We start from the raw sequence: 14,649 nt of genomic DNA on the forward strand, positions 1-14,649 counted from the left end.
AGGCCAGAAGCTGCAGAAGATCAACGGAGTTTTGTTTGCTACGATTATAAAAATAACATAGAAAAAGTACTGAAAATAATTAAAGGAGCTAACATAATGTTGTCCTATAGATTCTGGAACACATGTTATGGTATGGCAAATCAAAATCAAGTTAGACTGCACAGTGTAAGCAATTCTGTAGACCACCATTTGCCATGGAGAGCATATGCTTACCAGAATGGTGCTTGGAACCTGAAGAGTTAACATAGAATATAGCACACGGCAGCACGGGCACAAGTCCTTCAGTCCACAATGTCTGTAGCGAACATGATGCCAAGACCAACTTTTATCTGTCTGTACATAATCTATAATTCTCCATTCCCTGCATATCCATGTGCCTATCCAAAAATCTCTTAAATGTCACTATTATATCTGCCTCCACCACCACCTCCGGCAGCACATTCAAGGCACTCACCACCCCATGTGTAAAAAAAAATCGCCCTGCACATCTCCTTAAAGATTTGCTGCTCTCATCAGAAAGCTATGCTCTCTAGTATTTGATATTTCAATCCTGGAAAAAAAAAGTTCTGACTGTCTATCCTATCTGTGCTTCTCATAATTCTATATACTTCTATCAGGTGTCCTTACAATCTCTGGCACTCCACAGAAAACAATCCAAAATTAGCCAGTCCAACATCTCGCTGCAGCTAACACCCCATAATCATTTTTGTAAACTTCCTCTGCATCCTTTCAAAGCCTCTACATCATTCCTGTAAGGGACAGACCAGAACTGCATGCTTATACCCAGTGCCCCAACCAATGAAGGCAAGCATACCATAACTTGCATTTGGTCCATCTAGGCCTGCTGGATCTTCCAGTTGCTAAACGTTTTGACTCCCCCCTCCTCCCATACCCAGACTGACCTTTCTGTACTGGGCCACCTCCATTGCCAGAGTGAGGCTGGAAGAACAGCACCTTATATTATAGACAATAGACAATAGGTGGAGGAGTAGGCCATTCGGCCCTTCTGATTAGGTAGCTTAACCCACCGTATGAAAATTAAATTCTCCAATTTTAGGTAACACCCCAACCCCCTGCCCTTTCCTGACTTTGGTGTGCATCCATTCTTCCCCTATCCCACCCCTGACCCTTTCCACCCCAATCAAACCTCCACCCCGCCTCATCTGCATCCAACTATCTCTAGCCAGGCTTTGTCCCACCCCCACCTCTTTTCTCTACAATCAGTCTGAAGAAGAGTCCCAACCCGAAATGTCATCTATTCGTGTCCTCCAGAGATGTTGCCCATGAGTTACTTCACAATTTTGAGTTTTATGCAAGATTCCAGCATCTGTAGTTCCTTGTGTAGAATAGCATAATTTTTTTATGTTATGTCGTTAAATTACAAAAGCAGATTATGTAAACTAGGTTAGTATTTGCTGGAATTTAATGCTTTATAATGGTTTGTAATATAGACTTCATGACATTAATGGATAATTGGGGAAAAAAAACCTTGTTCCAGGAAAAAAACTCTATTCCAGGGCCATGGGTTAATTGCCTGAAAACAGGCGCCAGGTCTTACAAAAATGAAATGATAAAGTTCTGCTACATACAGTTCCGTGTGAACTCCAATAGTAGTTAGGTCAATTACGAAGATCAAATCTGCGACTGATAGTTTGTTGAAGGGACATGAGATAAAGGCACCCTTTGGATGCAGAGCAGCCATTATCTCATTGAATTATGCAATAAGCTATGTTTGATTTTCCTAGTTTGATGCTCCTGTAGTTCAATATCTATATAGTATTGTAGGAAAGGCAACATAAGCATGCAATGGTGCGGCTGATGCAACATTTTTAGCATTCTCAGGAAAGGGAGAAAATCTCTAGAAATTGGTGTTTCGTAATATTAAAATAATCGAATAAAGGAATACTTTAAAGCTTTTTTAGATTCATACCATTATAATTATACTTGTACAATGATCAGATAATCTTGACGTAAAATTAGGAGACATTGTCGATAATCGTTAAAATATTACTTACACATCAATAAATGTAATAGTTGATTATGAAATATGTAGAGAACAATCATACCACAGGGAGGCAGTATTGCTTCTTCTCAGTAAAAAACTTTCTTCAAGTGCTGTATTACTTCTCCCGGTCAACCTGCAGCAAATAATATCCATCCATTCCTAAATCATGATATTTTATCAGCTCGAGTTCATTTTTGGTCGGATTCATTATCACCTCACATCCCTGTGTTCTTTTGGCAAAAATAATAAAATGCCAATTAATACTATTCAATGAATAATACTATTCATTGCAATTGATTCCTGTACGTTCCGACGATAAGCAAACATGCAGTAGGAATTTCTTTAACAAAGAAAATACAAAGGTCTAAGATGTGATAAATATTTTGAAACTATATTCAAAATAAAAGAAGCACAATTCCTTTGCAGTTTGAGAATTATTTCGCCCCCGCGGAGATAGATGGTGTCAGTGCATTCAGCCAGCGGTGCTGCAGCCTTGATTGAGGGGCTGGGCGCCCACTCACGGAGAAAGGCAGGGTTCAGGGAGGGCGGGGCTTTATGGGTGATTGACAGGTGCCGCGGCACCGTCGGCTGCCGCCACCAAAGCCGGCGCGGCCATTGGCCGGGACGCCATCGATTGACAGCTTCGGTGACTAATGAAAGGAGAGGTAATCGTGAGCGGGAGGTGGGAATGGCCAATGGGAGCGGGGCAGGGGGGCGGGCTCTGCGGGAGGCAGCGGACGGTTATTTTTGATTTCCTCTCCTCTTTATAATCTGCGTTGTCGCCCGAAGCGGAGAAAAGGGGGTTAAAAAAAGGAGAAGGGGGCAAAGCAGAGAAAGCAAAGGTGCGAGTGAGAGAATACAGCCCGAGAGGGGCACGGGGCAGCCGTCAGTCACCTCGCAGGCGCGTCTTCAGAATTGTTCTGTCTTGTGCTTTCTCCAATTTGTTGTAAATTAAATACCACGTCTTTTCAACGCTGGAGTCGGACCTTTCGGCTGATCATTGTGCGTGCGTGAGGGTTTTCCTTTCAGGGGAGGGGGAGTAATTACATAATTATTCGTTGCTGTACTTAACACACAACTGACCCGGGTCGCCCTTTGCTGCAGGATGGACGAAGAGAAGTATTTACCCGAGCTGATGGCCGAAAAGGATAGCCTGGACCCTTCATTCGTGCACGCCAGCAGGCTGGTGACAGCAGGTAGATGCTCCGTGTATTTATAGACCCGGGTAAAACTTTGTAATTATTGAATTATTCTTCTCTCAGCAGCAACTCGACTCTCCACTGGTGTCTCATCATGCAAAAAAAACACATTGCTTGACATAAAACCAGGTACTTGTTTTCTCTATAAAAGATTTTTGTAGTCAATTCAATTGCACATTCGGGTAAAAAAAAAAGTTGTCAAGCTAGGAGGGTTTTTAATTATTTTCTGCAAACCCCGAGTCATTTTTCCTTGTTTGCATTTGCTATCCGTTCGATTGTTCCCATTGACTTTTGGTCATTCCTCATTTTCTGCCCATGGATTAAGAGTACCTGAAATGCTCGGGTATTTATTTCTTTGGAGACCGTTTTATTCCAGCAGCTCGCATGATTTGAGATTCGTTGAATGTAGGTTTCAAATGCTGCGGAGGGTGCTTGTACTGGGAACTTCTTTGACATCACTGTTATGTTTTTGGACATGTTGGAGGATTAAATGAGCTATTGAATCATTCTGCAGCTCTACTCGATTGTGCTGCTCGTTTACATCCAGTATACGACGTTTCTATCATTTGTCCTAAAGTTTCAGCATACGCACCTATTTAAATTCGGTTTAAGGAAAATGACTGCTTTTATTGTGAGGAGTTCTGCCCATGTCTAAAGCATCATGCATCCCTGGTTAAATTTCGCATGTAATCTGAAGAAATGTGTAATCTCTTTGTCCTAATTTAAAAAAAAAATCCTTTGGAGTATTGCTTCAGCCACTGGTCAGGAAAGCGAGTTTAAGAATAAATTGATTCATTCTTTGGTACTTCTGATTAAGACATCCTGAAAGATGGGTAAAGCAAATGGCATGTGTTGGATGTTAACCTGAAGCACATTTAATTATCAATTGATTGATGGAAATAATGAAAATATTTGTAAGGCAGATAATAATGAAATTAGACTTTTAATTATTTGGTGGCCTTGGTTAAACACTTCTTTCTTGTGCAGTACCCCTATGGAGGGTGATCATTTTTAATTTGTATATGTCACCAAATTCTTCATGTTTTGCTAACTGTTTCGTAAAACTTGAATGGATATGTGAAGTCTAGTGATGGAAAGTTCCTTATGGATGCATATAAAGCAAGCACTGTTTAGGTTCTTCAGAGCAGACTGTTCTATTAGCTTCAGGAGTACTTATTAAAAATATACAATATATCTAGCTTGGTGATGTTGAAGAACTAATTTAAATTCTTGCATGATAGCATGCAAAGTGTCTATTTTAAATTTACAGGTAAGGTTTGTTTTGGGTTACAGTTTGGGTTTTTTGAGGAAAGAAAGTTGGCATTTCTCAATCTTTTTGGTTAAAGTACATTTATTTGTCCATTGTTCCCCATTGTCATGCTGAGCTTTATGCCGTCTATATTGTGAGGCAATTTTCAGAAGCAGTAGCACCAGTGAACTAACTGATTAACTGAATTATTTAAAAGTTCTGAACTTTTAAATTTTCATCTGTCTCTAAAACAGACAAGCAACATATAAATTACACTTACTCTTCGATGCATTTGTATATGGTGCGTAAAGAATAAACAATAGTTTGAGATTGGGGGGGGGGGAATGACTGGAATTTTCTATTAAATCTTATGGTATTCGCTGTATCTTTTTTCAATACATTTGGGGCATGTATCAAGATTAAAACTGCTGTTTGACAGCATGTTCATTAACATGTTCTGTGAAGCTTTTATGCTTGAACTAATATTTAATTTGATGTGGTTGGTTTGAAAGTTCATTATTCGTGTGAAGTGGTGATGCTTTTTGAGTGATGACTGCATACCACTCTTTTGCCTCTTGTGCCTTGAATTGACTTTTTTTGCAGTGAATGTAAATAGTTGAATGGAAACATAAGATTGTTGGAAATTGTAGGGAAATTAGGTGATGAAGCTGCACCTACCATCAGCCTCGCATTTTGTTTGCAGGCTTGGCTTGGCAGAGGTAATAAAATTAACTTTTCATAGTTGTGATTATATTTTAACTTCTCTACCTGCTGACTCAACCATGTCAAATGTACTTGTCTTAATCCTAATTTTATGGAAAGGAAATTGGATACTATCTTGACTATTTTTCAGCATGAAAATAACAATCTATTATTTATGGAGCTGACTTGAAATTGATAACTGGTACTTTCAGGACATGTATGTGTTCGCTAGCAACAAATTTTATTTTCTAAGCATGTGTTAAAATTGTATGTTTTATGCTGCAGTGGATCCACAAAGTTTGTTTTGTAGACTTGTTATGCAGGTGGTCCTTAAGTCAAAATTTACACAAAGATGCGTGTTTCTGTCAATTGTATTCTGTAATTATGGAGATACAAAATTGTTTAGAATTGGAATGATATTGAATGTCATCGTGCAGATGGATTTTGACAACTAGATTTCTCAGTCTACATTATATTTATAATGTGAATTTTGCTTTGAATATGGTGCATTGATTTAACACTGAATAAGTGATGACAATTTGAAGTAGATTGTGCTGAACCCAGATTATGCAAATATAAAATAATCCTCCAATTGAGTGGGTTATAATGCTTTTTCAAAGCCTGTATTGTTGAAGCACGGGCTTCAGTGTTATGAGGGAATATTGTGTGCTTTTAATATGACGATGTTGAGTTTATTTTAAATACCCAAACAGTTTTATCTTTAAGTATTGTGAAATGTTTGAATGTTTAACAATCGAGGTAGAGGAATTTTTTACTGTTCTCAAATTTGGTGAAATGTGACCATCCAACACAGAACAGTGCAGCACAGAACAGACCCTTTGGTCCATGAAGTCTGTGCCAAACATGATGCCAAATTAAACTAATCTCTTCTACCTGCATGTGATCCATATCCCTCCATAACCAACATATTTATGTACCTATCTAAAAGCCATTCTTCCTAATTTTCATAAGTTATCAATCATATGGACCTCGTTTCTACGCTAATGTGGCAGACATGTTATCTTGAAATTATTTCCTAAAATACATACCTTTTTTGGTTTTCCTTTTCACCAGATCTGTTCAGATTTAATACTTGTGCATGTTTTAAAGAGCAGATAATTTAAATTTGGGCGTTAGAATCGGCACATTTCATACAAGAAATACCGCTAAATTAATTTCAGCATGACATGTAACCTGGCAAAAGGACTACTAATAGAAAAAGTGTTAATTTAAAAATCCAGTGGCATGTTGCAAAGAGCTCTTTCAACCTTGATAAATTATTCTGTTTATGGAGATTTGTAGTGAAACACGGACATTGCAGCAAACATTCTTTTCATGAGCTTGATTCCCAATTAAATAGCATACCATTATCTCTGAAACGGGATATTTATTCCCTTGTTTAGGGCATTATGGAATGGGAATACAACTAACCCTTCACAAAGAAATTATAATTCTTGCCAAATTTCATAATGGCTTTGGATCATTACCAGTTGCCTAATATTTCATATTGAACTGACGTGAGCAACATATTTCTGGTTTCCTATTCCAGCATTGAGGTATTGGAATATTCCATATAGTTGTGAAAGTATGCAAACTAATGTTGTCATTTGTCACAATACCCAATGAAAAAGGTATACTTAATGGTTCTGACAGTCATAACAACTTCGTTGTAAAGAATATAAACAGCTGGAATGCTACAACTTTGCAACTAATTATGGAAGTACAGGTGCACAACCTTTTATCCGGTGTTCCGGAAACCTAAAAACTCCGAAAACCAGCCATTTTTTCCAGGATGTCGTCTGCACACCAAGGCTCGCGTTTGGCGCCAAACTTGACCCGAAACGACCCACGGTCAACCCAGGTCTGTACTACTGTAGCGGCTGCCTCCTCCCCGGAGACATCTGTAAATCATTGCTTAAATGTTAGTTAGTTTGGAGGGCTTTTATGTGAAGAGGGAGGGGTGAATGGGTAAACTTTAATTATTTGTCCCCTACCTGGTCGTAGAGGCGGGGAGTGGTCAATGCCTTACCGGGTCACCGTGCAGTAAGCTCCGCAGAGCTGTGGCCGCCGACTCCCAGCTGGGGTTGCGGACATCCGGCTGCGGGCGGCGCCAGTTGTAGCTCCGACCCCGGCAACTCTACCCCTGGCTGCGAGGCGCTCCAAATCCACCGTCGCCCGCGGCCGGACGCCCGCAGCCCCAGCTCCACGAATGTTGGAAGTCGGCGGCGTCGCAGCGCTGGGATACCAGCGGGGAGCGGGCAATGCCTTGCCAGGTCGCTGTGCGGTAAGCTCCGGAGCGCTGTGGCCGCCGACTCCCAACATTCGCGGAGCTGGGGCTGCGGGCGCTGAATTTGGAGCGCCTCGCAGCCAGGGGTAGCGTTGCCGGGGTCGGAGCTCCAACCGGCGCCGCCCGCGTCTGGACAGAGCCCCCAGCTCCGCGATGTTGGGAGTCGCCGACCAGGTAGGGGACTAAGAATTAAAGTTTCCCCCTTCACCCCCACCACCACCACCACATAAAATCCCTCCAAACTAACTGACTAACATTTATGCAATGATTCCCCCCAGTCTCCGGGGAGGAGGCAGCCGCTCCAGACTTTTCAAGCCGCCTGCACTACCTACCTAATCTACGCTAAAAATCTTCCATTCGGAAATCCGAAAATGTCCGAAATCTGACAAGTGTCTGGTCCCAAGGCTTTCGGATAAAAGGTTGTGCACCTGTAATTGGTTTTTGAATTCGGAGCATGACATTGTCCTTGTCAATTGGACCTTTTAGTTTGTGTTAATGCATATTTTCTTTGAGGACCTCATTGTAAAATAGGATTGTAATATTTTTGCTCGCCATTTTTTGTGTTAAATTGGTTTTAAAGGCCATTTGATTACTTTTTTTTAAATAATATTTTTATTAGAAGTAGACATATTATAAAGTATGGTTCATATTATAGTAAAAAAACGTTTCATATACATCAGTCATACATTATTAACATTTTCAATTGTCGATGACTTCTACTTCTAGTGGGGTTTTTTAATATAGAAAAAGAGAGAATACAGTTACAAATATCAAAAAAAAACAAAAAAGGTGGAATGGATTACTTATAATACATCATTGGAGATGGGTTTGTAGATTATAAAGTATGACTTTTCATCTAATGCTGAGTTCAAGTTTCAGTTGGGTTTTCGTGCTGGGCCAATCTATCCCGTCAGATAATTAATGAATGGAGCCCATATTTTATCAAACAGTTCTTGTTTGTCCATTAAGACAAGTCTAATTCTTTCTAGATATAGGGTCTCTGACATTTCCACAATCCACATTTTAATTGTTGGGCCTTTCCAAAATTTTAATATTAATTTTTTCCCGGTTATTATACTGTAGTCGAGGAAATTTCTTTGGCTTGTTGTGAGTGTTAAACTTTGCTCTGATATTCCAAGTATTATTAATTTTGAGTTTGGATCCAGTTTTGTATTAATAACCTGAAATTATTTCAAAAATATCAGTCCAGAAATGTTTAATTTTTATACAATTTGCAAACATACGTGTTAAATTAGCATCTAGATGTAGACATTATCACAAATAGGAGAGATTTGTGGGAAGATTCTATTTAGTTTTATTTTAGAGTAGTACAATCTATGTAAGACTTTAAACTGTTTTAAAGCATGTCTGGCATTTAACGAACATTGATGTATATGTTGTAAACTTTCGTCCCACAAATCTTTCGTTATAGAATGACCTAATTCATTTTCCCATGTGTGTCTATGGTTCCGTCGGTGGTACCTCGTTGTTTAGGAGGGTGTTATAAATATAAGCTATTAATTTTTCAGTGTTAGGATGCTTGTTCAAACATTCATCAAGGATTTCTGGTTCCCTAGTCCTGTAGACTTGTGTGTTAGATTTAACATAATCTCTCGTTTGTAGATATCTGAAGAAATTATTTGAGTGCAGTCCATGATTCTGTTGTAACTCCTGAAATGAAAGAAAAGTGCCTTTCCCATAAAGATGTCCAATCTTTTTAATTCCATAATTTTTCCATTGTGTGAACCTTATCCAAAAAGGATGGCTTGAATAAAGGATAATTTACAATGGGAAGGCATAGTGGTATATTATTCACTTTTAAAACTTTTTTTAATTGTTTCCAAATTCGTATTCCACTATGTATTATGGGGTTTTCCTTATAGGTTTTTTTGTGGTGGCAAATATGATTGGACCAATTTCAAAAGGTAAACCATCTTCCTTTTCCATCCTTAACCAATCTGGTTGTTGATCCATTTCTTCCAGCCAGAAATTCGTGTTTTTAATATGGACTGCCCAGAAATAAAACAAGAAATTTGGCAAAGCCAAACCTCCATTTATCTTTGACTTGCATAAATGTTTTTTACTTATTCTATGATTCTTATAATCCCAGATAAAACTTGTAACAATGGAGTCGACTTTTTTGAAAAAAGTTTTTGGGATGTATATCGGGATTAATTGAAATGGGTACAGTAGTTGCGGTAAGAAGATCATTTTTATAGCATTCATTCTACCAAGCATTGAAATGGGAAGTGTTTTCCAGCATTGAATATTCTTGTGTAGTTTATTCAGTGAGGGTGGAAAATTTAGTTTAAATAAAGAGGTATATGTCTTAGTTACATAGATTCCTAAGTATTTAAATTTATCTTTAACTATTTTAAAAGGGGATTGTTGTAATGTATGTAAATTGAGTTTTGTTATTGGCATGATTTCACTTTTATTCCAATTTATTCTATATCCTGAAAACTGACCAAATTGAGTTATTAAATTTAATAGATTTGGAATACTAGTTTCTAACTTTGTAATATATATTAGTACATCATCTGCATATAAGGACATTTTATTCCTTGTGTCTCTAGTGTTATATCTGTACATTCCTGTATGGGTTCTAACACTTTCTCCTAAGGGTTCGATTGCATGAGCAAATAATAGTGGGGATAGTGAACATCCTTGTCTACAACCTCTAGAGAGATTAAATTTAGTTGATAACATTTGGTTTGTTAATATTCTAGCTGTTGGATTAGAGTATAACAATTTAACCCATGTACAGTACTTCTCTCCCAATTGAAATTTTTCCATCACCGAAAATAAATATAGCCATTCTACCTGGTCAAATGCTTTTTCAGCATCTAACAAAATAATTGCTAATCTGCACTAGGAATTCTATTGGAGTATATAATATTGAATAGTCGTCTCAGATTATAAAATGAATAACGTTTTGGAATAAAACCTGTTTGGTCGGGGTGTATTAATTTATTAATCACTAAGCTCAATCTATGAGATAGAATTTTAGTTAATATTTTCTGATCAGTATTTAAAAGGGCTATTGCTCTATATGAACATGGGTCTTCAAGATCCTTATCTGTTTTTGGTATGAGTATGATTGTAGATTCATTTAGAGTTTCTGGGAGTTTCTGATGAGTGTAAGCGTATTTGTACAGTGTCTGTAGGCGTGGAGAAACCAGATCATAATTTTTGTAATAGAATTCAGAACTTAGACCATCAGGACCTGTAGCCTTTCTGTTTTTTAAAGATTTAATTGACTCTTCGATGTCTTTTATCGTAATTTCAGCACCTAGTGATTCTCTCTCTTTCTGATCTAAACCCGCAAGCTTACATTTCTGTAGAAATGTTTCCATTCCTGCTGATTGTTCTGTCATTTTAGTTGAGTGCAATTTTTGATCGTATTGTAAAAATCTATTTGATTACTTTTATGCGTCAAATTTAAGATGATTCACTTCCTGCTGTGCAGATAAATGCATGTTGCAGCCAACTGCGTGCCAAATGTGGTGTGCAATCCAATTAATTTAATAATGCTACAGAAAAATTAACCCACGTCCCCAAAAAATTATATATTGTAACTATTTCCATTATGTTAAAGTGTCATTATTAGAATCAGACTACAAGATTAAGGAAAAAAAACTGATTAGACTAGGTACTGTAAATTAGATTTATTGGTGAAGAAGTGCACGTTTTAATTGATTATTTAAAAATTGACACGTTTGGGGTTTTGAAAGCTGACTTTAGAACTAGATTGCTGTTTAGAAAATGATGAATATCATTTGCTACAGGGAAAGCAACGATGCAGTAATGGGTTAACAATATACTTTCACTGAAATTGAAAGCTGGAATTGTTTGGTGTTTATTTTTGAAGTTTGGCTTTTAGGGCCAATGAGGAGAGATGTTGCAGCTGTGAAATTCATTAGGATGAGGTCCTTGAAATTGCCTTGTGGTTTTTTTTTGCAGTAAGTTCATTTAAGCATAACATTGTATTTTAGTTTCAATAGGCATATCAGAATGTTGATTGCTTTTTCTCTTCACTTTTTGCAAATGTTCATTCAATTTCAGTTAACATTGCGCTGCTTTTTTAGTTTTGTAAATACTATATTATTTGGAAGAAAGAAATTGAGCTTATCTTTGCTTTTCTACTTTGGTGTAGTTTAGAATTGCATCTGGTTTATAGACAATATGTGCAGGAGGGCATTCAGCCCTTCGAGCCAGCACCGCCATTCAATGTGATCATGGCTGGTCATCCCCAATCGGTACCCTCGTTCCTGCCTTTTTCCCCATATCCCCTGACTCCGCTATCTGTAAGGCCCTATCCAGCTCTCTCTTGAAAGCATCCAGGGAACCTGCCTCCACCCTGAAGCAGAGAATTCCACAGACTCACCACTCTCTGTGAGAAAAAGTATTTCCTCGTCTCCATTCTAAATGGCTTACCCCCTATTCTTAAACTGTGGCTCCTGGTTCTGGATTCCCCCAACATTGGGAACATGTTTCCTGACTCCAACGTGTCCAAACCCTTAACAATCTAGTATGCTTCAATAAGATCCCCTCATCTTTCTAAACTCCAGAGTTTAAATGTATATTTTGTATTTGTGCTTTAAAATGGTTATAGATTCAAATATTTTTCTAAAAAGAGAGAATGGGATTTAAATTCTTGAGCACATAAATTAGCCATCCCAAAGTTGATGGGTACTTGTGATAAAGTACACTTTAAAGAAAAATAAAATATCTGTTGCATTGATCATGTGATAATCAATGTTAGAATTGGACTACTCAACCATAGCCTGATGTCGATAGTGAATGCTATCTTAAGTATACTGTATTAAGATGGGATGTATATGCTCATAAATCATTCAAGTATGGGTTGGATTTGGCATGCAAATGTTTGCTGGGTATCTGGTTACGAAAAGGTCTAGATCTTAATTTTATACCAGACCATGCCTCTTGTTCATAATCTTTTTTTAGTTCTGCATGGACTGGCTGTGTTTAATTGCTATTTTTCTGCATGACTATTCTGGAGGCTTTGCTCAAAGGGGTGAGATAGTGTTTTACTTTATTCTGACTATTTGCAGTTTTTATTGCTTTATACTGAGGGTGTATACTTTATCTTCTGATTATATCTCTCTTGGCGATACAAAAAATCACTTCATGGATGTTTTCAGAAGATAATTTAACAAGGTAAGTACATTGCCTTGCATGCAGGCACAAAATGCTGCAAAGATTCAGCAGCTTGGGAAACGTGTATGAGTAGAGATACCATTAACGTTGTGGACCTCTGACCACTCATCAAAGCTGGGCAAAGTCTCAAAATATTAATTGTTTCTCTTTACATGGGTGTTTCCTGACTTATTACGTGTTTGAAGCATTTTTATTTTTGGTTTGGATTGCATCTACAGTTTTCTTTGACACACACACACACACACACACACACACACACACACACACACACACACACACACACACACACACACACACACACACACACTGCTATGTTTGTTAAATGAAAGTACAATACATTTTCACACTCATTGTAGTTTCCAAAATAACTTTGGATTCTCACATCAGATTGGCAGCCCTGTGAGATTTTGTGGAACTAAAGCAGTATCTTGACTTTTTGATTATGGTTAAGAAGAAACTGCAGATGCTGGAAAATCGAAGGTAGACAAAAATGCTGCAGAAACTCAGCGGGTGAGGCAGCATCTATGGAACGAAGGAAATACGTAACGTTTCGGCTCGAAACCCTTCTTCAGACTGATGTATGGGTGGGGGGGGAGGCGGGAGGAAGAAAGGAAGAGGTGGAGCCAGTGGGCTGAGGGAGAGCTGAGAAAGTAAGGACTACCTGAAATTAGAGAAGTCAATGTTCATACTGCTGGGGTGCAAACTGCCCAAGTGAAATATGTGCTGCTCCAATTTACAGTGGGCCTCACTCTGGCCATTGAGGAGGCCCAGGACAAAGGTTGGATTTGGAATGGGAGGGGGAGTTGAAGTGCTGAGCCACCGGGAGATCAGGTTGGTTATTGCGAACTGGAGGAGGTGTTTGGCGAAGCCTACGCTTGGTCTCACCGATGTAGAGTAACTGACATCCAGAGCAGCGGATGCAATAGATGAGGTTGGAGGAGGTGCAGGTGAACCTCTGCTGCACCTGGAAAGACTGGTTGGATCCTTGAATGGAGTCAAGGGGGGACGTAAAGCGACAAGTGTAGTGTTCTGTGTTAAAGAGGGAACTGCAGATGCTGGAGAATCGAAGGTTACACAGAAAAGCTGGAGAAACTCAGCGGGTGCAGCAGCATCTATGGAGCGAAGGAAATAGGCAACGTTTCGGGCCGAAACCCTTCTTCAGACTGACCAGGGGTGGGGGTGGGTGGGGACAAGAAAGGGAAAAGGAGGAGTAGCCGGAAGGCTGGAGGGTGGGAGGAGACAGCAGGGGAGCTGAGGAAGGGGAGGAGACAGCAAGGACTAACAGAATTGGGAGAAGTCGATGTTCATGCCCCCGGGATGCAGACTCCCCAAACGGAATATGAGGTGCTGTTCCTCCAATTTCCGGTGCTGCTCGCTGTGGCCATGGAGGAGACCCAGGACAGAGAGGTCGGAGATGGAGTGGGAGGGGGAGTTGAAGTGCTGAGCCACCGGGAGGTCAGCTTGGTTATTGCGGACCGAGCGGAGGTGTTCGGCGAAACGATCGCCCAACCTCCGCTTGGTCTCACCGATATAGATCTGCTGACATCTAGAGCAGCGGACGCAATAGATGAGGTTGGAAGAGATGCAGGTAAACCTCTGTCGCACCTGGAACGATTGCTTGGGTCCCTGAAAGGAGTTGAGGGGGGAGGTAAAGGGACAAGTGTTGCATCTGCTGCGGCCGCAAGGGAAAGTGCCCGGGGAGGGGGTGGACCGAGAGGGAAGGGAAGAATTGACAAGGGAGTTATGGAGGGAGCGGTCTTTGCGGAAGGCAGATATGGGGGGAGATGGGAAGATGTGGCCAGTAGTGGGGTCACGTTGGAGGTGGCGAAACTGACGGAGGATTATTTTTTGTATGTGATGGCTGGTGGGGTGAAAGGTGAGGACTAGGGGGACTCGGCCCTTGTTGCGAGTGCGGGGATGGGGAGAGAGAGCAGTGTTGCGGGGTATGGAAGAGACCCTGGTGCGAGCCTCATTTATGGTGGAGGAGGGGAACCCCCGTTCCCTGAATAGTGAGGACATTTCAGAT

General features: G+C 39.7%; 1 protein-coding gene across 9 annotated transcripts in view; it reads left to right on the plus strand.

Annotated features, from left to right (window-relative positions):
* Nucleotides 1–2,715: 2,715 nt before the first annotated feature.
* The window catches only part of LOC129696203 (KH domain-containing, RNA-binding, signal transduction-associated protein 3-like), a 177,098-nt gene continuing 165,164 nt past the window's right edge, over nucleotides 2,716–14,649 (plus strand). Inside the window, exons 1-3 of one of the 9 annotated variants that reach the window (XM_055633854.1) lie at nucleotides 2,716–2,847; nucleotides 3,110–3,201; nucleotides 3,268–3,333. In XM_055633854.1, the coding sequence (XP_055489829.1) occupies nucleotides 3,111–3,201; nucleotides 3,268–3,333 (157 nt within the window). In that variant the 5' untranslated portion in view covers nucleotides 2,716–2,847; nucleotide 3,110. Of the gene's footprint in view, nucleotides 3,012–3,109; nucleotides 3,202–3,267; nucleotides 3,334–14,649 lie in introns of all 9 variants that reach the window. The other 8 variants (XM_055633858.1, XM_055633853.1, XM_055633855.1 and 5 more) reach the window with 8 other exon arrangements.

The sequence above is a fragment of the Leucoraja erinacea genome, chromosome 4 (genome assembly GCF_028641065.1).
Source record: "Leucoraja erinacea ecotype New England chromosome 4, Leri_hhj_1, whole genome shotgun sequence".
NCBI lineage: Eukaryota > Metazoa > Chordata > Chondrichthyes > Rajiformes > Rajidae > Leucoraja > Leucoraja erinaceus.